General features: G+C 40.2%; 1 protein-coding gene across 2 annotated transcripts in view; it reads right to left on the reverse strand.

The window, feature by feature from the left end:
- The window catches only part of LTBP1 (latent transforming growth factor beta binding protein 1), a 398959-nt gene that overhangs the window by 97908 nt on the left and 279446 nt on the right, over positions 1-21605 (reverse strand). For both annotated transcript variants that reach the window (XM_042933279.1, XM_042933277.1), the window contains exons 16-19: positions 14498-14623; positions 13140-13265; positions 12611-12733; positions 8791-8910 (exon numbers count right to left, since the gene is read on the reverse strand). In XM_042933279.1, coding sequence (XP_042789213.1) covers positions 8791-8910; positions 12611-12733; positions 13140-13265; positions 14498-14623 — 495 coding nt within the window. The remainder of the gene's footprint in view (positions 1-8790; positions 8911-12610; positions 12734-13139; positions 13266-14497; positions 14624-21605) is intronic.

The following is a 21605-nucleotide window of genomic DNA, read 5'->3' on the forward strand; positions in this document are numbered from 1 at the left end:
ATAGAGTAGGAAGGTGTGGCCTCACTTGATGGACATAAAAGGAGTGAAATAAAGTCACCATTTTATCTTTTGCCCACACCTCTCTTAACCGACTGAGCCACCCAGGTGCCCCTACCCCCCACACCTCTCTTAAACTGCAGACCCCCACAACCTCGTTGGTCAGTCTCCTGACACCTCCACTTGATATATCACAGGCACTTCTGAGTGTTCAGACCCAAACCTGATCTTCCCCATGTTTTCTTTATGCTGCTTTCCACATCAATACATTATGCCACTATCCAAATGCCCAAGTCAAAAATTGAAGTCATCCTATCCAGATTCCTTATTCTCCCTCTTTCCCCACATTCAATTTATTACCAGTCTTATCAATTCTACCTTCCAAATATCTCTCAAATACCCCTGCTTTATTTCTTTCTTACTACCATCATTTTCTCTCACATGGGTTACCATCACAGTCTGTTTCTCCACTTGGAGTCTTGCCCTCTCTAATCCACTATCCAGCAGGTAGCCAGAGTGACCTAAAATACAAATATGATCAATGGTGTTGCTCCTGGGATGCCTGGGTGGCTCATTCGGTTAAGCATCTGACTCTTGATTTTGGCTCAGGTCATGATCTCATAGTTCACTGTCAGCGCAGAGCCTCCTTGGGATTCTCTCTCTCCCTCTCACTGCCCCTCTCCTGCTCACGCTATATCTCTGCCTCTCTCAAAATAAACCTTTTTAAAAAATGGTGTTGCTCCTTTAAAAACTGTCAATGGTTTCCAGTGTTCTTCCATTCAGTCAAGGACACAAACTTGTGGGGCCCTGAGTGTTATTGACAGAAAGCCTGCCACCTGCCCCCCCCCCCCAGTTCTTACCCTGAACCTTCTAGAAGATCAATGCTATGGGAAACAAGGTAGTCCCTATTCAGTCCACCATCCAAGACCCACACCCCCTAATCCCTGCTACAGAGAGAGATGGTTAGGCCTTTGGTTTCTAAATTAGAGTTCAAGGGGCACTTGGGGGGCTCAGTCGGTTAAGTGTACGACTTTGGCTCAGGTCATCATCTCACAGCTTCTGAGTTCAAGCGCCACATCGGGCTCTGTGCTAACAGCTCAGAGCCTGGAGCCTGCTTCAGATTCTGTGTCTCCCTCTCTCTCTGCCCCTCCCCTGCTCACACTCTATGTCTCTCAATAATAAATAAACATTAAAAAAAATTTTTTTTAATTAGAGTTCGAAACTCATCTTACTCTGAGATTAGGATCATGGTTTTGTAGAAGTCACATTACCAAATTCTTATGAGGCATATACATAATGAGCTTAAAAGGGAAACATCATGAAAAGTATGGTGTCTGTAGAAAAATGTCTTCTGATCTCCCCAAGTACAATTTACCAATGGGCTTTTGGGACATAATTTGACATTTTCTATTCAATGAATTAATTAAAACTCCCATAGTAAGGGAATTACTAGGGGTTTATGCGGTCAGCACTTCATGGATATGATCATTCAAAAGTTTATGAATCCATCCCAGTATACTATCACCCAATCCAAATTCATCATTCTCATCTACAATACCCTGAGAGACTGTAACAGAGGCCTGTTGAAAACTAAATATGCCGTGCCTATAGGATTTCATGACCTGCTCCTCTGAGAAGCCCATCAGAAGAGGCGGTCAGAATAGCCACACATGATTTGTCCTTAGTGAGCCCTGGCTGATTCTTACGATCATCTTTTTTTTTTAAAATGTTTTACCTTATCATTTGCATCCTGCAGCCTACAGTTCTTTGTCAAGGTTAAGATGAAGTTCAGTGGTCATTAGTTCCTGAACTGCACCTTCTTTCTTCTTTGAGGGGGAAGTGAGGACATTAATCTCTTTCCAGATCTCTGGCAACTTTCCATTCTCCACAATTTGACAAAGACAACTTTCCACTGGCCAGCAAACCCACCTGCAAAGCCTCTCATTGCCTTTGGATGTAATTCCTCTGGGTCAAGAACCCTTTTGAAATTTCCCTTCCTCATGTCCTGGGAACACACCAGGCAGCCTGAAGCCCCTCTCTGGGAAGCCTAACCTCTGGAGGTATAGAGGGTATTCAGTGGCTGACCTCACACAAGTCAGTCCAAGGCTGTGGTGCCACTTTCTACTTCACCTATCAGCTCCTTGAGGCTGGTCAGAGTTGATTCCAGAGCAAGAGTGCACCTGCATTACTTCCTGTACTTTCCAGGAAATGAATCTCTCAACACTGCAAGCCAGTCATTTTTCAGAGGCCATTCAGTCTCGTTTAATTCCTTAGTGGTCAACACAAACTTCAATGAATGAGCATCGTTTGATAAGGGAAGTAAACATATTCCATCACTATGGCTACCTGAAAGTATGAGATTATTCCCTACCCCAACCATGATATTAATTTGGTTATCCCTCAACTATTCGTTATACACAGTCTTTTAGAGTAAAGACGATGGCAGAGCATATTTGACAGAAAAGCAAGCATGGCAAAGTAAGGTACAGAAGCCAGTTAGGCAAGTGTTTTGAACAACCTGCACTCGAGGTACAGTAAATCCTCAGGATCTCAGACGCCCTCTGTCAAGTCTGACCAAGATATGCAGTAGCACTGCAGCCTACAAAAATATGTTACACATCCCCCAAAGACTCATCACTGCTGTTTAGGACTGGAAAAGAGCCAATGCTATATACATCCCAGATAAAGAGACAAAGATGATCTCAGAAAACCAATCCATTAATCGTACCGAATCACTGCTTTCCTACTTCACCTTTCCAAAATAATATTTTGTCTTTCAGCAAAACTCAATTGGGGCTATCCGTGGTGCAGCCTGCCATCTCAGAGTCAAGAATCCCTGAGCCGTTATTATTGCTGCTCGCAAGGGAGGATTCGCACCCACATGGATCTCTCCTTTCTATGAACGTTTTTGTCTTCCTCGTTACCTTCATATTGTTTTGTTCTCTAATTTTCCTGGGTAAACAGGAGACAGATATGAGGTAGTGTATAGAACAGAACACTAGTTTGGGAAATAAAAGACCTGGGATCATGTCCTAGATCTGCCATTTATTACCTATAACCTTAGGCAAGCCCATTACCCTCTCTGGGAATCAATTTCTGTATGTGTACTACAGGGAAGACTACCCTGAGGACCAAAAAAAAACCCCAAAAAACAAACAAAAAAAAAAACCAACAAAAAAAACCCACAACGAAGTCAAAGCCCTTTGTAACAATGTAAGAGAGGTTTGTTGTTATTATAATAATTAGTCTCCCCACACAGGCATGTTTCCTGCCTTCAAAAGTAGTTTCTTGTTTGCTTTCTTTTTTCTTTTTAAATGAGAAAGAGAGAGTGTGAGCAGGGGAGGAGCAGAGAGAGGGAGACCAAGAATCTGAAGCAGGCTCCAGGCTCTGAGCTGTCAGCACAGAGCCCAATGTGGGGCTCAAACTCTCAAGCTGTGAGATCATGACCTGAGCTGAAGTTGGACGCTTAACCCACTGAGCCACCCAGGCGCCTCTCTTGTTTGCATTTTTAATTTAGGTATAATTGACATAACATTGTGTCAGTTTAAGTGATGATTTGATATACTTATATATTGCAAGATGACTAACAATGTAAGCTAAGACCTCTATTATGTCCCATAATTATTTCCTTTTTTTGTGAACATAATCATGATCTAACCTCTTAGCAGCTTTGAAGTTTATAACACAGCATTGTTGACTATAATCACTGTAACACAGCACTGTTGTAATCATCAGTAACCTATGCAATAGATCCCCAGGGCTTACCTACCTGCCAGTTCCAAGCTTCCATCCTTAAACAACATCTTCCCAATTCTACCAGCTCCCATCCCCTGAGAAGCACCGTTTTATTCTGTATTTTTTTTTTTTTTTTTTTTTTTGCTCGTTTACAACTCCAAATCTTCTCTGGAATCAAGCACATAATTAGGTGTTCGATAATAACGTAGTGACTAATTAGAAGACTTCTTTAGCATACAGTGGGATTAGGGATTAGGCTGGTGTTTGCACATTTAATATCTGCAAAAGGTGGATGTTCAGTTCTGTTGCCATCTTATACAAAATAAATAAATGTAGGATGAAAGTCTCCAATTTCATACAAGTCTATGAATATTCATGTATTCCATAAAGGTTAACAATGATTCCTCAAAATCTGAAAATAAATCCTAGTGTGAAAAGAACTCCTAGAACAAGGAGCTTTCCATGTTTACCGTGTAAGTTCTCTGCACCTGGTTTTCGTTAAGACTAAGGCTAACCCGTTGTCGAGTGGATCAAATAACACAGAGTTCTTCAAATGCCTAGGACCCATTACGTTTAGAAAACGTAAATCGGAGTCACAGAGTCACCATTAACTTAATTACGGTTTGACAGAGAAGGATTACTATGATAAAAATCTCAGAAATTTGTGTTCCCAGGTCACATGGTTTTTCACAGACTCAATTCTAAAGTAAGACAATAAAGTAAACTCAGCGCTGCCTGCATACAACCACCAGGTGATAGATACTGTATCTTATGAAGGTGAGCAAAGAAAGTGAAGTAGAAGGATGGAAATGGCAGTATTGCAGAAGGCGAAACATTTGTTAGGGATGATCAGTGATCCTACAGAAAAGCATGAGGATTCTTAAGCAATATATCCCAGCTAAACAAAAATGTCCAGAAGTTGAAAGGAAACTCTAAGATTAAGATTACTTAGATTCATAAACGAAGGCTCCGATGACACAGGGAGAGGGAAGAACTACAGGAAATGAGCTTATGAAAAGCCAAGGATAGTTACACACAGAAACTTGACATAGAATTTATTGGATAGGTATCAGTTATTACTGCCCTTCTTATATTTCAGGATTAAGGAGGTAAACGGGAGGATAACAGAGTTGGGGGAAGAAGGGTTATAACATTTATTGGGTTCTACATTGTGTCGCATGCCTTTCTACATGCTTTATATTGCTTATTTAATTCTGACAGTAAATCCAATGAAGAAGAGTATCTCAATACCCATTTTAAAGCTATTGAGACCAAGCTTCAGAGAGGTCATATAGCTCAAAATCTGTCTAAGTTCAAGGAAATATGATCTTTACAGAAGAGTTGCCAAATGTACCTTTACACAATTAAATATCAGAGAATCTCCTTTGAAGGATGGCTCTAGCAGGGTTTGAATCAGGCCTGTTCTTCATGAGTGAAGAGAAACCTGTTAATTGACTACCTGACAGGCTGGCTTCCCTCAAAAAAGGTCCTGGTTGAAGCAGCCAGTTGGAACTCGCCAGAACCCAGGGTGAAGAAATAATCATTAGAGGTGGGGATCAAGTGGGCAACAACTCCAGGCTGAATGTGAGGTCCAAGGAATACAATGTTGAATGATGAAAGTGGCTTTCAAGAGAGGACTGAAATCCACAACTTGAAAGAAGAAGCTACATTAACAGAGGAGCCAACAAGAGTTGCCAAAAAGCACCAAGGGATAGATATTTTGAAAGTGGGCAATAAACGACTGAGAATGAAGGATCATATGCCCTGAACTCAACACTAGGAAACAGCATGGTCTTCCAGACAACACCTGCTAACATCTGACCTGTTTCGGCCCCAGATGATTTCTGCTCTAATTCATAAATCAAGGAGAAGCATCAATCAGTGAGCCAGCTTACATGGCAGGAATACAAGGCCATTAATGGTTTCAGCAAGTTCACTGTTAAGTCAGGAAAAGAAGGAGAAAGTCTAACTGGCACCAAATCCCTGCAGAATATGAGTCAAAATAGCAATTCTCAATTCCTAATGAATCCATGTAACAGGAAAAAGAGCCAAATCAATATACAGATCAACAGGCTTTAGAAAAAACCATAAGCATAACGCCACACGATAGTAGTATTACATATGACCCTGTACAACTTTAATTGTAATAATTTAAAAACATTCAGTCAGCGGGAGCAGAGTGGTAGAAAAAGGAGGACATGAAGACTTATGGAGCAGAGAACCCTGTGACGTAGGGATTATCTTCTCTACAGATGGCAACTAACAAATACCAAGTGTAAGACTTTCCTTCAAATGGTGAGATTTGGAATACTTTTAAGTCTTTAATGTTCTCATACACTTAAAATTGGGGGAAAACAGTCTCATCAATGCACCCTAAATTATCTGGACTAAAATGATATTAAAAAGCCACAAACCCATCACAAAAAACCAATAGAGAAAAAAACAAATAGAAAGGAACACTGTATAAATAACTTATCATTTGATGTCTTCTCTGACCACCATAGAATCTGACACTCTCTGTATCCCTTAGGCAGATTTATTTTATTTTTTTCCCCTTCATGGCACTGAAAACACATCTGACATACGACATACTTTACTTGCTGACTTGTTTATGTGCAAACACAATGTAAGCTCTAGAGTACACAGGCAAAGAGGGGAAGGCATTTTTTTTATTTTCCCTTAATCTCCGGGGTCTTGAAAACTGCCTGGCTCTTGGTAGGCACTCAGCTGTTAAATTGAAAATAAATATATAATCAAATTGTTGCTGATTAGCTCAACTCAATGATCAGCTTAAGTAATGACTGCACCTTGGAAAAGTATTTTAGAGTAGCAGAAGTATAAAGGTGAGAACTAAAATGTAGGAGCCATCACTAGGTACTCATTAGCGTTGTCAGAGCTGAGCAGAAGAATCTCATTCATTCATTGGTTCAGTAAGAATAGAAAGGCATGTTGCGACATCGACTCTTTGTCACACTCAACTTTTTAATGTGTGAAAGCTCTACTGCCATAAAAAATTAACACGGATCCGTTTTGATATAATCTGCAAAAGCCCTCCTGAGAATCTAAGAAGAGCTCTAAGTCCAGCTCTGAACAACGAATGGAACTGAAACATCATCATGGAGGAGAAGCCTGATCTGTAGATAAAGGCAGAAGGAAAAAAAGTACACGGTCTACTTGTCATAGGAATTGCATGACCTTAGCAATGCAAAACCGAAAAGTAGTGCTTGGAACAAGTGGCTAAGTGTATGACTTTGGGTGACTGACATGGTGACCTAGGATTTCTGCTTAGGATTCCACTAAGTCTGGTTGGCAAAGTCAAGTTACTTTTAAATGAGGTGCTGTGTTTCTGTCATTAAACTGGAGCAAAGTGGTCATGATTAGATTGACTGCACACATCCAGGTATGAGAACTCATTTCTTATGATTGCCCAATCTAGATAAACGCATTTGTATTGAAGAACGATCACTTGCCAATTTGGTCAGTCATATTTCATTAGCAAGTTCATGCATCAGGGCTGTGTTTATACCACTATGATGAATTTTAGTTATTGAAGGTAAAATTCAGGCTCTGCTCTTGGATTATAATATGCCTCAGTATGTGAAAATGAGAACACAAATGGAATCCTGACAGGCAAGTATGAAATTTATGCCAAACGGGAAAATTAAAACCAAACATAATGTTCTGACCAGTACCGATCACATCAACAAATGCAGATCAAATAAGCAATTAATGAACCCAAATCTTCCCTTCTCCCAAAGATCAACATCTCAATTCCAATGACAGAAGGAGACGGCCATGTACAGAGGCGTAGCTTATGCAACCTGGTGATGAGTCCAAAGCTTTGAAATTGGGACTCTTTCTGCCGAGCCTACTCATCCTGTCTGCTCTGCAACACCTAAACATCTTCCCAGAGGTGTACGAGTAAAGATGAGCATCTTAAGTAAGACTGAGAGGGTCCATCTAGCGTGTTCTGCCTCCTCATCCTGCGGCCAATCTTCCCTTGTTCTCTGTCTAGCCCTTCAGCTAGTGACTGAAAGGTGAACCTGACTGCTTCCTCCTTCCACAAGCGCCCTGCACAGGCTGTTTCCTCTGTCCAAACTTATCTCCTTCCCCTCCCCTTCCTCAGTGTAACCTCGATCAGGAATTTTCCCAGAGGCAACTCGTTCTATCGCACACTCTTAGAGCAGCAGAGAACCCTACTTCCCAGCACTGTCTTATTGGTGCCTTTGCATTTACTTATGAGATACTTATGAGTCTTCCTCGCCAGACAGTTCCACGAGGAAGGCACTTTTTTTGTCCCTCAACGTATCCCAGCACACAGCACAACCCTGGGTATATACAGTAAGCTCTTCAGCCCTTGTGGAAGAAGGAAGGAAGGTATGAAGAAATGAGAAGTTTAACACACATGGTCAGAGTCTGGCATTGAGTGTAAAAGAGCTCAGCTTCTAAGGAAAATATTAGAGACAGAGACAGAAACACAGAGGAAAACCATTAAGGGGGAAAGCTAAGTGGAGCACAGCTAAAGAGACTGAAAGCAAATTTGATGCTTCTCCTCCTCAGTGCCTAATGTTGGTATGAAGTATTTAGTAAAGACTTCAGTGAATACACGTCAGAGACAAGCCATCAAGATTTCTCTTCTGCTTCATGTTTGTGCTGTATGCTTCCAAATTCTATTAGTGTGTGGTAAGCGGCCTCTTCTTAGGCCTTTTCTCTCTTTTTTAGCCTGTTGCCTCCACCTCTCCCTCCCTGTGGTGATTACTGTTTTATTTGGTCTTGGTTATTTATCACATCAAAGGCCATAATTTGCTTCACTCAGAATTATTTCTCCCAGGTAAAATCTCCCATTCTTTCTACCAACTTGTTTTCCCATTTTCTCCATGGTTAAAAGTGACTTTGAACTTTTCTCAGAAGTTTTCTGAGAATGACACAACTTTGTCATATTCCATTTTTTCTTTTTTTCCATTTTGAACGAGGGATCACTTGGCATTACATCACTCTGTCAGAAAATGCACTAGGCAGAAAAAAACAAGACTTTGATAAGAACACTCTAGTACCTACCAAGACATTGCCCATTCCAGCCTCGAAACCCTTCTGTGCAGGGAACACACTGGTAAGATCCAGGAGAATTCACGCACTGCTCATCTGGACAAGTGCTTGGAGTTAAACATTCATCAATATCTGAAAAATTGGAAAAGTAGGTCACAAGCATTTATCAGAATACGGAAGCAAACATTCACTTTTCTGATGAAGCCAGGGGGAAAAAAGGTATGTTGTATCTACATTTTGGTGGAGAAAACCATAACTAGGTAAGTCAAACACTGTGCCTACACTTAACCACCACAACAATAATGCAAGGCCAGGTAGACCTTGTATAAAATATTTACACACATCCAAAGGAAAAACTTGGCTCCAGTTTTCCAACTGGCAGGGTTAGACCTCTCCATTGCTGGGAGCTGGCAGCTTCTTGGGGGCCATTTTCTGAACACCAAACCTTTGAAGGAATACTGCAGCTTGCCAGAAAGAAATATAATAAACAGGCATGAGAGTGACAAAGCCACATATCCACCTGGCCAGAGGTTCTCTCTGCAGGTAATGGATGCTCTAGGGAAATCCTTGCTTTGGCTTCATGGGCCTAAGAACACCCAAGGTTTGAATAATTTAAAACCTTTCACAGGCTGTGAACTCCTTGGAGGTGGAAACAGAACATTAGGAGAAAATGAACTCATCAAATATTTGCCAGACTTTCCAAAAAACATGGTGATATGATCGTATGCTAATATTTTCTAATAAAAATATACCTTATTATTCACATTCACAGCTAACTGGAGTTATTCATCACTGTTCTTTTCAATGTAAGGAGAAAAACAACACCTTAAATATGCTTGGGGCTGTGGCCGACGTAACTACTACAGAGGCTCTAGGCATTTTGAAGAATGGTAGAACAACAGAAGGGGGAAGCAGGATACAGGAAGTGGTTCAGGAGTTTAACAAGAGTGGGAACACCTTGGGTACCAGCCCCATTTGAAAAGATCATTTTTTTCTGGGATTGGAGTCGGAATTCAAATGAGTGTATTTACTGTCTAAGTGTTCCAATATAAGATACATATAGGACCTCCAATCATATGCAAAATATAAAGACAATTTTCAGGACATAAGCAAAAAGTGAAAGAAATATATAACAGATACATTCATCCATTCTGGGAAATTCTCAAAAATTATCTCTCATTATCACCAGACAAGTGTGAAAATACGCTTCAAGTAAAAAAGATGCTCAAAGGAAAAATGTTGAAGATGTTATTAATAGAATAAGCACCAAGTCAGTGTGGTAATTTTTTTTTCCTATCAGCAAAAAATCCTTGCCAACAGACAATGACACATAGTGGTGTGTGTGTGTGTGTGTGTGTGTGTGTGTGTTTTAGGTCAGATGTTCTGGGACTTCTTGTTCTACAGAAAGATGACGCCTGCCAGTTTCATTTTCCAAACAGCATTACGTTCTTCTCTGGAAGGATTTTTTTTTTAAATAGAACTACAACTGTTAAGTCAGAGAAGGTTTTAAGGAAAGCTGGCCCAATAAATAAGATGCAATGCGGAGCAAGACAAGACAACATCCCTACATTTCCAGCCACTCTCACCTCTGTCTGCTCGTTCCCTCATCTATAAATTAGGTACTACCTGCCTGGTAATACCTCAGCAGGACAAAGTAAGGACGCATGAGATAATGTCTGTGAACTACAATAGACTCCTTGGAGACTGGGGCTGTTTGAAAGCAACTTTGTTAGTGGCAGCTGAGAAAATCTTTGGTGAGCCAGGAGCCTGGGGACCTTTGGTTCTGGTCCATGACGAAATTAGAAAACAGCCATGTTATTTGGCTCCTTCTTCTTTTCAAGCCATTTCATGGGGATAGAATTATGTATTATTTACTCAGGGAACCCTGGTAGTATTTCTGTGAAATAATTTCCATACACCAAATATTACTGAACAGTCTCCATCGGTTTCCTGTTTACGTACAGAATTTTCAAATTTCTACTCCTTCCCACTTTCCATCCTCGCACCATAGTTACTACTTAAATGTCTCAACTCCCCATCCTGAAACTGTAAGTATGACTTAACAATCAGCATGTGACTTCAATCAGTTAAGTATCTGACTTCAGCTCAGGTCATGATCTCATGGCTCATGGGTTCAAGATCCACGTGGGGCTCTGTGCGGACAGCTCAGAGCCTGGAGCCTGCTTCGGATTCTGTGTCTCCCTCTCTCTCTGCTTCTCCCCTACTTGGTCACATGTGCATTCTCTCTCTCTCAAAAATAAATAAACATTGAAAAAAATTTTAGAATCAGCATTTGACTTTTTCGGGGAGTGTTGTTTTACACATAAAGGCTTGTCAGGTAAACCACGCCATTTCTTTAAAAGCATTTCCAAAGCTATAGACGTACCAAGAAGGCCCATGCAAAAACAAAGTCATCAGGAAAGGGGGGAGGTTTCTAGAGAATGGTTCTTGAGAACTAATAAGGTGAAAGGCACCACACAAGATACCACAACACGCATTTATTCTCAGGACAGCCCTGAAAGTTAACTTTGTGGCTCCCAAGTTAACAATCCAAAGGGGCCAAGTCGCTGACTCCAAGCCATAAAGTGACTAAGCGCAGAAGTCAGGAGCTGATGCCACAGCCGTGCCCCCTCCCAAGGGGGCATGCTGCCTCTCCAGGGCAGAGTGAGGGTCCCCTATAAAAGGAGAGTGGGCACACTTCACCCCTGTTGTCTCATGGCCCTCAGCTGCCAGGGAAGAGACCTTATAGTTCTGTTGTGATCCTAGTTGATCAGAGATTCAGGAATGTAAAATGCTCCCGCGTCTCTCCAGATCAGAATGCAAGGGGCCTGGGGGAGAGGCAGGGACAGACTGCCAAAACACCGAATTAGCTCTCCCTCCAGGACCAGGTCATTAGATCCATGTAGAAAACCAATGCAGAGGAGGCAGGGACAGCTGAGGGCAGCCTGCCCCAACCTGTCTGTCCCTCCCTTGGTCTGGAAGTCGAGCCATATTAGAAAATGGGCTGATCTTCAGGCGGCCACAGGCAAAGAACCCCCGTGGAACCAGGACCATCCACATGGCCTGGCCCCTCAGAAAAGTGTTCAGAGACCCCTCTTCCCTTCCCCGGCACATATCCATGGCAGCATTCAAGCAGAAGTGCAACATATTTCTTCATGAAAATAATTATTTAAAAAGCACCATGGTGGTTTCAAAAAGAACCTGTATAACTGGGATACAAACATGAGCAGAAATATTAAATGGTTAAGCATTCTGGCCATACTCTAAAAGCTTCTCAGAACTTTTTTTTTTTTTTAATATAATACTAGCAAACTCATTGCCACAATCAATAATAAAGAAATTTTATCTAGCGTGGCTAGAATGCAACCTGGAGTTAGTCAGAGGGAGCTTTGGTACAGAAGGGTTTGTAACCAAGTCCCAGAACACATGTAAGACAAGCTGCGAGAAAGGAATGTAACAGGGCAAAAAGGGTGGAAACTAAAAATCAACAGCGGGTAAATCTGCACCATGTTCCCAGATGAATGATCCAGACGCTGTAATTAAGTCTGGGCTTACGCTATGATGCTCCGCAATCAATTGTTCTACAGCGATTCACTCAAACTACCAGGGAAGGCAGATGGTGAGGTGGACAAGGGGAGAGCAAAAATGGAAGACAATGGAAAACAATCCAAAGTCCCTGAAGCAAGTCCAAGAGGCTGTGACTGCAGAAGGCAGGAAGAGCTTCGATGAGCTGATATCATGCACAGGCTGGGGGAGGAAAGTCTCAGGTGTGGACCCAGCCCTGCATTTCACCATCATGTGTGCTCCACACTTCAAGGTGGCACTGACTCACCCTCACAACGGCCGCCCCGGGTCATGCGATACCCGCTGTCGCAGTATTCACACCGGAAGGCCCCCATGGTATTGATGCAGTGTCCTTCCCCACACACATCTGGCCTCAGGCACTCGTCAACATCTATATGAGGCAGAAAACATGGTCGAGTTTTATTTCTCAAAACAGAATTTCAAACCTCTCCCATCTCCCAGGTCAGTTTGAAGTCAAGAATCAAACAACTGATTCCCACTACCATCCCTTTGATTTGTTTGACGTGTTTCAAAATTGAGTGGTTTTGATTTATGTGGGACCCAACACATTTAACATCTTGGGTCTCTGCACACACTTGACACTCTTCATTCCATAGCGTTGGAGAAAAAAACTTCCATATTTATATCCTTCAGTGTCTAGCAGATGACTATGTCATAAAAGGTGTTCAGTGATAAATTCTGGGTTGCCAGAATAAGCAGTTAAGATTGATGGGATCTTAGGGGAGCTAACAACCCAGATCTGGGAATTTATGCATCAGGAAGAACACAGCCATTACCTATGCAGTTAGGACCCTCCTCACTGGCCATAAATCCTGCTGGACAAATACACAAGAAACTTCCCTCGGTGTTTTCACAGTGTCCCTGGGAACAGAGCTGTTGGACCTGAGTGCATTCATCAATATCTGTTAACAAAAATACAGATAAAAGTATCAGTGTCGTGTAGCATGAAATTCTCAGTCTCCCTGTTCATAAAATACCAGCACACTATTCCCTGTGCACCACATCCTTATAACCGAGGAGACTAGGAAAGGGAGACATGATCACATGCCTCAGATACTTGAAGGATGGTTACTGGGAACAGGGAATACACTTATGGTATATTGTTTGAAAAGCTAAAACTACAACCTTCACATTGGTGTTTGTGAGAGACAGATTTAGGTCAACACAGAAGGACCCCTCTGATACATGGAATCACCTAAGCACTGAAATTCATGTGCAACTCCCAGGCCAGCTCAGCAGAGAGTGCCAGAAATACTGTAAAAGGGACTCTCCCACTGTGCACGTGGGCAAAGCTAGACTAGATCATCTCAAATGCCCTGTTATATTCTACGATTCCAAACAGAATACATACAATGTATGCAAATTCAAGAGAAATAGCCACGGTACAGAGTAGGTGGATACTCCCCTCATCCCACTCCACATATACATATACAAAACAAAATAACGTCAAGTCACACATCTTATGGACACTTAGCATATCAAAGTCATATTAACTGGGTATATGCCTTGTTGCTTTATATTTGCCTTCTAACTCTTAGTGCTGAATTTCCTTTTTCTAAAAAAGAGAGCAATTAAATTTAGTGTTAATGCACTGAAATGATTTCCATAATGCCATCATACGTCTTTCTGAGATACATTTTTTTCCAAAGAACCACATATGAGAGGCTGGATTTGTAAATTCATTAATAGCTTTGTGCTAGTCTACTGATTTTCAGTTTAGAAATTGCTTTTAGAAATCAGATTTTGAGCAATTACATGAATATAATTCTTTATTGCAGTATATAGTATTATTATTTTGGTTTTGCTAAATACATGCTTATAGGTAGTTATTTCTATTACTTCATATATTATATATTTTATTATATTATTATACCTAGAAATCTTTGGAAATTAGTTTACCTTTTTCCCCCTTTTATCTAATTGTATTACATTTGGAAAGGTAGGTAGCACTGAACCAGGAGGTAAGAGCAACCCAGGAGATGAACAAACCTCTTTTTGAGCTCTTTTAGTGCAGGGACAGAAATTTTTAAAAATTAAACACAGTAACATTTCCCATGATAATCACAGGGAAAATGTTCTTAATGTGGAAATGTTTTATCTTCAATAATTTCATCCATGAAAAAGTGTCTCTTACCAACACATTTCCTCTGTTGCTCACTGAACTTGTAGCCCTCATAGCATATACACGTATACCTCACAGGTAGGTTAATGCAGTGTCCTGCTCCACAGATGTCAGGGTTCACAGTACATTCATTTATTTCTTAATAAATAAGAGAGAAAAAAAAGACATCAACAAAGATTTCACTGTCACTTGCAAACCATTCCTGTGTATTTCCTGATTAGCTTATCGTCAGGTATGCAATTAGAAGACACAGGTCACTTCTCATTTATCTAAAGAAAATAAAAACACTCATTCAAAAAGGTACAGGCACCCATATGTTTCTTGCAGCATTGTTTACAACATCCAAGATATGGAAGCAACCCAAGTGTCCACTGACAGATGAGTAGATAAGGAGGATGTGGTGTATATATACACAGTGGACTATTACTCAGCCATAAACAAGAGTGAGATCTTGCTATTTGTGACAGTGTGGATGTACCTAGAGGGTATAATGCTAAGTATCTGAAATAAGTCAGAGAAAGACAAATACCACATGATTTCACTTACATATGGAATCTAAAAAAAAATGAGCAAAGAAATAAAAAAAAAAAACAGAAACATACCTATAAATACCCAGAACAAACTGATGGTTGCCAGAATGGGGGGAGGATGGGCAAATGGGTCAAGTGGAATGTGAGGTACAGGCTTTCCTTATGGAATGATGCTGCCACTGGGATGAAAGGCACAGCACAGGGCACCTAGTCCATGGTACTGGAATAGTGTTGTATGGGGACAGATCGTAGCTACACTTGTGGTGAGCACAGCATAACAAACAGACCTGCCGAAAGACTAACCTATACACCTGAATCTAATGCAACATTGTGTCAACTTGAGTTCAATAAAAAAGGTATGGTGACTTCTAAAATCAAGTATAAATTCATTTGATTACTTCATAATTGCTCAGTTAGTCACACCCAAGATCATCAATAATTCCTAATGAAACAACTTCTAACATGAACTGGAGTGGATAGCAAGTCAGAAAAAGGCCACCTTGGTGGGCGCCTGGGTGGCTGAGTCGGTTAAGCGTCCGACTTCAGCTCAGGACATTATCTCACAGTTCTCATGGGTTTGAGCCCTGTGTCGGGCTGTGTGCTGACAGCTCAGAGCCTGGAGCCTGCTTTGGATTCTGTGTCTCCCTCTCTCCCTGCCCTTCCCCCGCTTGCACTCTGTCTCTGTCTCCTTCAAAAATATGTAAACATTAAATAATAATAATAAAAGAGGCCACCTTGGGAATTTTAAGACAATCAAATCTTTTCAACTTCTAAGATGGCCCACAAGGAGTTTCTACCCATTCCAGTTCATTTGACATGATGGACTTTGAACCAACATGTGAGTTCTACTGATAAAATATATAGTAACTTTTTATTCATTAGCAGGCCAAATTCAGTTTCTAACAACTATGTCCAACCTCCTCCAAAATCTGTCATTAGTTCCCAAGAAAGATCTACCACTCCTAATCAAAGCAAAACTTCTGGGCGTAACTTACTCTTAATTTGCCAATTTCAACATCATTATATTTAGAGTGATAAAGTAGAATCTTCTTCCCAATCTTCTCTGCTAAATTCCCCCTTGTGCTCCTACTGACTGGTGCTTGAGACCTGCTTCTTCTATAAGGCCTGAGCAGACTGGCCTCATTCCATGTGGGTACACACTGTGGTAGAGACAGGGTCTCGGGAGTCTATGTTGGGTAAAGGCCATCAAAATGTGCTTACTTACCAAAAGGACATAAAATGGCCTTAATTACCTGAGGACTCAAAAGTGGCCTTCTGAGAGGAATTCCATCCCTTATATGATCTATTTTCAGTGAACTTTGTAATAAGGTATCATGGCATTGTCAGGCAGGGACAGTCTAGTTGGTAGAAGCCCAGGCTTCTAGACATTGAAAACACAAATCTGGCTACCCTTTCTAAGCTCTGTAACACAGGGGCAAGTTACTCAAGCATGCTAGCCCTCACTTTTCTGCAGGTGAAATAAATGGGAATAATCAGAGCATGAACTTGAGTACCAGGTTCAAAGAAGATAAATAACGCACATGGCCCAATGCCTGGCATATTGTACGTGTTCAGTAAAAGCCATTGAAGACCTAAAAGTGAGACCCGAAACCATAAAAATCATACAAGAGAGCACAAACAGTAATTGCTCTGACATTGGCCATAGCAATAGTTTTCTAGATATGTTCCCCGAGTCAAGGGAAATAAAAGCAAAAATAAACCATTGGGACCATGTCCTTCTACACAGCAAAGGAAACAATAAAACTAAAAGACAACTAACTGAATGGGAGAAAACATTTGTAAATGATATATCCTGATAAGGGGTTAGTATCCAAAATACATAAAGCTTTTATACACCTCAACACCAAAAACAACCCAAATGATCCAATTAAAAATAAGTAGATGACGTGAACAAACATTTCTTCAAAGACCTACAGATGACTGTTGGCCATGAAAAGATGTTCAGCATCACTCATCATCAGGGAAATGCAAATCAAACCACAATGAGATATCACCTCACACCTGTCAGAATGGCTAAAATCAACAACACAAGAAATGACAAGTGTTGGAGAGGGTGTTTTTGTTCCTCAAAAAGTTAAAAACAGAAATACAATATGATCTAATAATTCCATTATTGGGTATTTACCCAAAGAATATGAAAATACTAATTCAAAGGGATACATGCACCCCTATGTTTATTGCAGCATTATTTACAACAGCCAAACTATGGAGGCAGCCCAAGTGTCCATCAATAGATGAATGGATAAAGATGATTTGGTATTTATACAATGGCATATTATTCAGCTGTAAAAAAGAATGAAACCTTGCCATCTGCAATGGCATGGATGGATCTACAGGATATAATGCTAAGCGAAATAAATCAGAGAAAGACAAATACAGTATGATTTCACTAATATGTGGAACTGAGGAAACAAAACAAACGAACAAAGTGGGAAAAAAAGACAAACCAAGACACAGACTCTTAGCTATAGAGAACAAGTTGATGGTTACCAGAGGGGAGGTGGGTGGGGACATGGGTGAAATAGATGGGGATTAAGGATACATTTGTCATGAGGAGCACTGAGTAATGTATAGAATACATGAATCACTATATTGTATACCTAATGTAACACTGTACATTAATTATACTGATATTTAAAATTAAAAAATAATTTTGGGGCGCCTGGGTGGCTCAGTTGGTTCAGTGTCCAACTTTGGCTCAGGTCACCATCTCATGGTTTGTGAGTTTGAGCCCCGCGTTGGGCTCTGTACTATCAGTTCAGAGCCTGGAGCCTGCTTCGGATTCTGTACCTCCCTCTCTCTCTGCTCCTCCCCCACTCATGCTCTGTCTCTCTCTGTCTCTCAAAAAATGAATAAACATTAAAAATAATTCTTAAAAAATTAAATTAAAAAATATTTTTACAAATAAGCAAAAATTTAAAAAAGAAATAAGGGGGAAGAATTCTTGTAAGTAATCCATATACCTGAATTTTTTTTTAATTTGTAGATTTAAAAGTGAATTGTAAATGAATTAACAAAATACCTTTATGTATTAAAAAAAAAAAAGCTAGCCATTATATTATTAACAGCATTGTAAATGTTGTTCCTTTGGAAATCATTTAAGAATATGTAACAAAGAAGCTGCACATTAAAACAAGGTTGTCCTGGGCTATTACCTCATTGTCAACACAAAGTCAACAAGGCTTAAAATGCATGCTGCCAGGAGCCCATGCAGTCCAGTGTGAGAAGAGGGTGGTCTCAGGCAGGGTAAGCTACATCAACCGCCTTGTTGGAAGCGTCTTTGGTTTGAGATGAGAAACAGGTGTGCTACCATTACCAATAACCTACCATGCATTCTGCAGGAGGATGTGACCATCAGAGCTTTAACAAACACTATGGAAATGACCTAAACGAGGGCTGCGGGCTGCGGCTGTGGTAGCTTTCCAAAACCCAAACCACATTCTTCATTTTTCATCAAGTGTTAGGCACTATGCTGTGACTTTGAGACAATTGGTGCAAATCATCTGGAAAGTCCCTGGACTTTACAAGGAAGCATATGAATACAGACCTGCGGTATCTACTTGGATGGCACACATCGCATTTACAAACTACTTATACCTTTTGTGAGCCCACATGTGCTAATTAATTCACTATCAGAAAAATAGAGTGCTTTAGTCCGTATAATGTAAAATGATGGAAAAAATAAAGTAACCCAGAAGGCTAAAAACATTAGTAATTAACATGATGGCTTAAACTTAAGTGGCAGTATACAAAAAATGAATTATAAAACATATATAGCATAATTATATAATCACTGGCATGATAGGAAAATGTTTATTCGTTAAAAGATATAATTGGTTACAAATATAGAATATGATCTAAATTATAAACTACACAAAAGACAAGAAAATAAATCTCAGGTTATGATTATGGGGATTGGTATTTCCTTTAGATTTTTCTGCATTTTTCAAAATTTCTACAATGAGCATTTGAATTACTTTTATAATCCGAAGCCTTCCTTAACAAAAATTATCCTTTCTTGGGGCACCTGGATGGCCCAGTCAGTTAAGCGACTGACTTCAGCTCAGGTCATGATCTCATGGTTCATGAATTTGAGCCCTGCATTGGGCTCTGTGCTGACAGCTCACAGCCTGGAGCCTGCTTCAGATTCTGTGTCTCCCTCTTTTGCTGCCCCTCCCCAACTCATGCTCTGTCTCTCTCTCCCTCTCTCTCAAAAATGAAAAACATTTAAAAAAAATTTTTTTTAATTATCCTTTCTATGCCACAAAAATCTGAAAGGAAAAGGTCACCTTCTCCTGATTATAATCCTAGATACTCAGGTAAGATTTTTTTTTCTCTATGATAGGAATTCTTTAGAAGAACAGTGTGAAAATCACATCTCTAACCCTCTATTCCATACTGTAGGTAGATGCCTGCTCTGAAAATTACTGGTATTTACTTCTCTCGATTTTCTTTGTAATGACTAATCTTCCTTTAGAGTCTACTTTGCTATTTTCTTAAAACAAGAGACATATTGATCAGTTTGCAAAGAGAAAAGTTAGAAGATGAGTTAATATATTAGGGACAAGGATTCAGAACAAGTTCAAAGGCTATAAATCTGGGGTTTTCATATAATGCTTGAGCAGAACTCAGTGTCCCAAAGCCCACACACACCAATTTGTTGATAACCGAGTATTTGTAACTTTTCAAGCACAGCTTTAGAATGGAATATTTATAAGTGCGACCAAAAACCATCAAAAGTATGTGATGTTTAATTCAAATACGATACATTCCTATGCCACGGTGTGCCAACATATTTAAATTGTTTCTTCTGACAGCTCTAAAACAGGAGAAATACTTAAGAATTATACTCTTTAGTTTTAGGACGAAACCTTAGGAAATGGCCTTTCTTCCACTGTAGAATCTAAAATAGAGGCTCTGAGGATATTTATGAGGCATGTTTGAGAATCTTTAGCTGATTACCTCATAGATAAACTATATAGAGACATAGCTTGATAGTGTTGATCCCAGCTGGCAGGACACTAACATATATAAGAAAATGTTACTCTGACACCACTAGAGGGTACTAAGAGATACATCAAAGGAGTGGAGGGATATTTACTAAAATGTATTTGATTTCTACCCTGTTTGTCCCATTTTTTAATACAAGCAATGAATTAATGCAACTTTCATCAGTGCGGCCTCAGAGCTCCCTTCCGCCCATGTGCTAAGCAGGACTCCACCCTTCCAAACAGAGAGTCAGAACACCTCCAAAACACCTTAGAACTTTTAACACAAGTCTCCTAACTACCTCTTCCCATGCTTTCCCCTCTTAGGAGATTTTCATTCTCTAGCAAGTACTGTTATACCAAAAGGCCGTCTTGAAAAACAGCTGGCAAGTTCTTCTAATTTTTCCGAAGACAAAAGACAGGTCTTTTTATTTTTCCAAGAGGTCAGTCACACTTAGATATGTGACCCTCTTCCCACAGAATGAAGCAGTTTCTGTTGAAACATACAGTTCTTTGAGCAGATTGTATGTAGACATAAGCATAAGAATTACGGCAAAGCCTCACAAAGGCAGCACTAATTATTGGTCTCTGGGGTACTCTAGGCTAATGAAAAGGTCTTGCCTTCTTTAGCCAGTTTGGCTTCCCAGAGAGATCAAGAGATTCTTCCCAGGAGACTCTTCCCTAACACCCATCACATGCCCCCGGGTCCTCAGGACCACCTGATCCTTCTCTACTATAAGTGCCTCTGAAGCAACTTCACTTTCTCCAAGTCAAGAACCATATTCTGCTTCTTTCACTAGAATTCCATTTAGAATCTTGGGAAAAGAGCTATGACCAAAAGCCAAGGGAAAACCAAATACTCTATTTATCCCACCACCAAGGCCAACAGTGGATTTAGGAGTTTGGTATCTTTATTATGTTTTTTTAATTAAACGAAAAATAAAGTTTTTTGGCAAAATATGAAAATGAGTATGTTGATCTTGCATGTGTTTCCTCATCATATGATTACTCAAGTAAGTAAGTAAATAAATAAATAAATCCTGGAGATATTAAAGCATGATGATTTTACATGAAAAAAAGGAGTTCATTTTCCAACAGCATACATAGTTTATAGAAGCTGTAATGACACCAGTAATACGCTTTAGGGACAAACGTTTTTTTTAAAGGGGTCAGTTCTGAGTTCTGGAAAAGATCTGATGAGCCAATAGTTTTTATAATGTTTGGGCCACGATAATTACAAAGGTCTCCACAAAGCAGTCATGGAAGTCAAAAGAATAATTTCTGGCTGGTATGCAAGGGCTACGGAGGAAGTTTGGGAAGAGTAGGAGGAAGGCATCAAATGTTAGCTCATGGAAAGGTTTACAAAAATGCCCTGGCTTCCTAACTGCCCCACAATGAGCATAAACTGTCCCACAACAATTGAAACAGATGTTTCCACTTTGTAGATATTTGCCAGAGGTTTGATTTTCTAACCTATCCTTGAGCTATTAAGACACTATGTTAAATCAAGAATTTATATGCTGAAATGTATAATTTATTTGGAAACAGTATACCAGTAATGTTGCAAGCCACCAAATCAGC

Source organism: Panthera leo, chromosome A3 (assembly GCF_018350215.1).
Source record: "Panthera leo isolate Ple1 chromosome A3, P.leo_Ple1_pat1.1, whole genome shotgun sequence".
NCBI classification, from domain to species: domain Eukaryota; kingdom Metazoa; phylum Chordata; class Mammalia; order Carnivora; family Felidae; genus Panthera; species Panthera leo.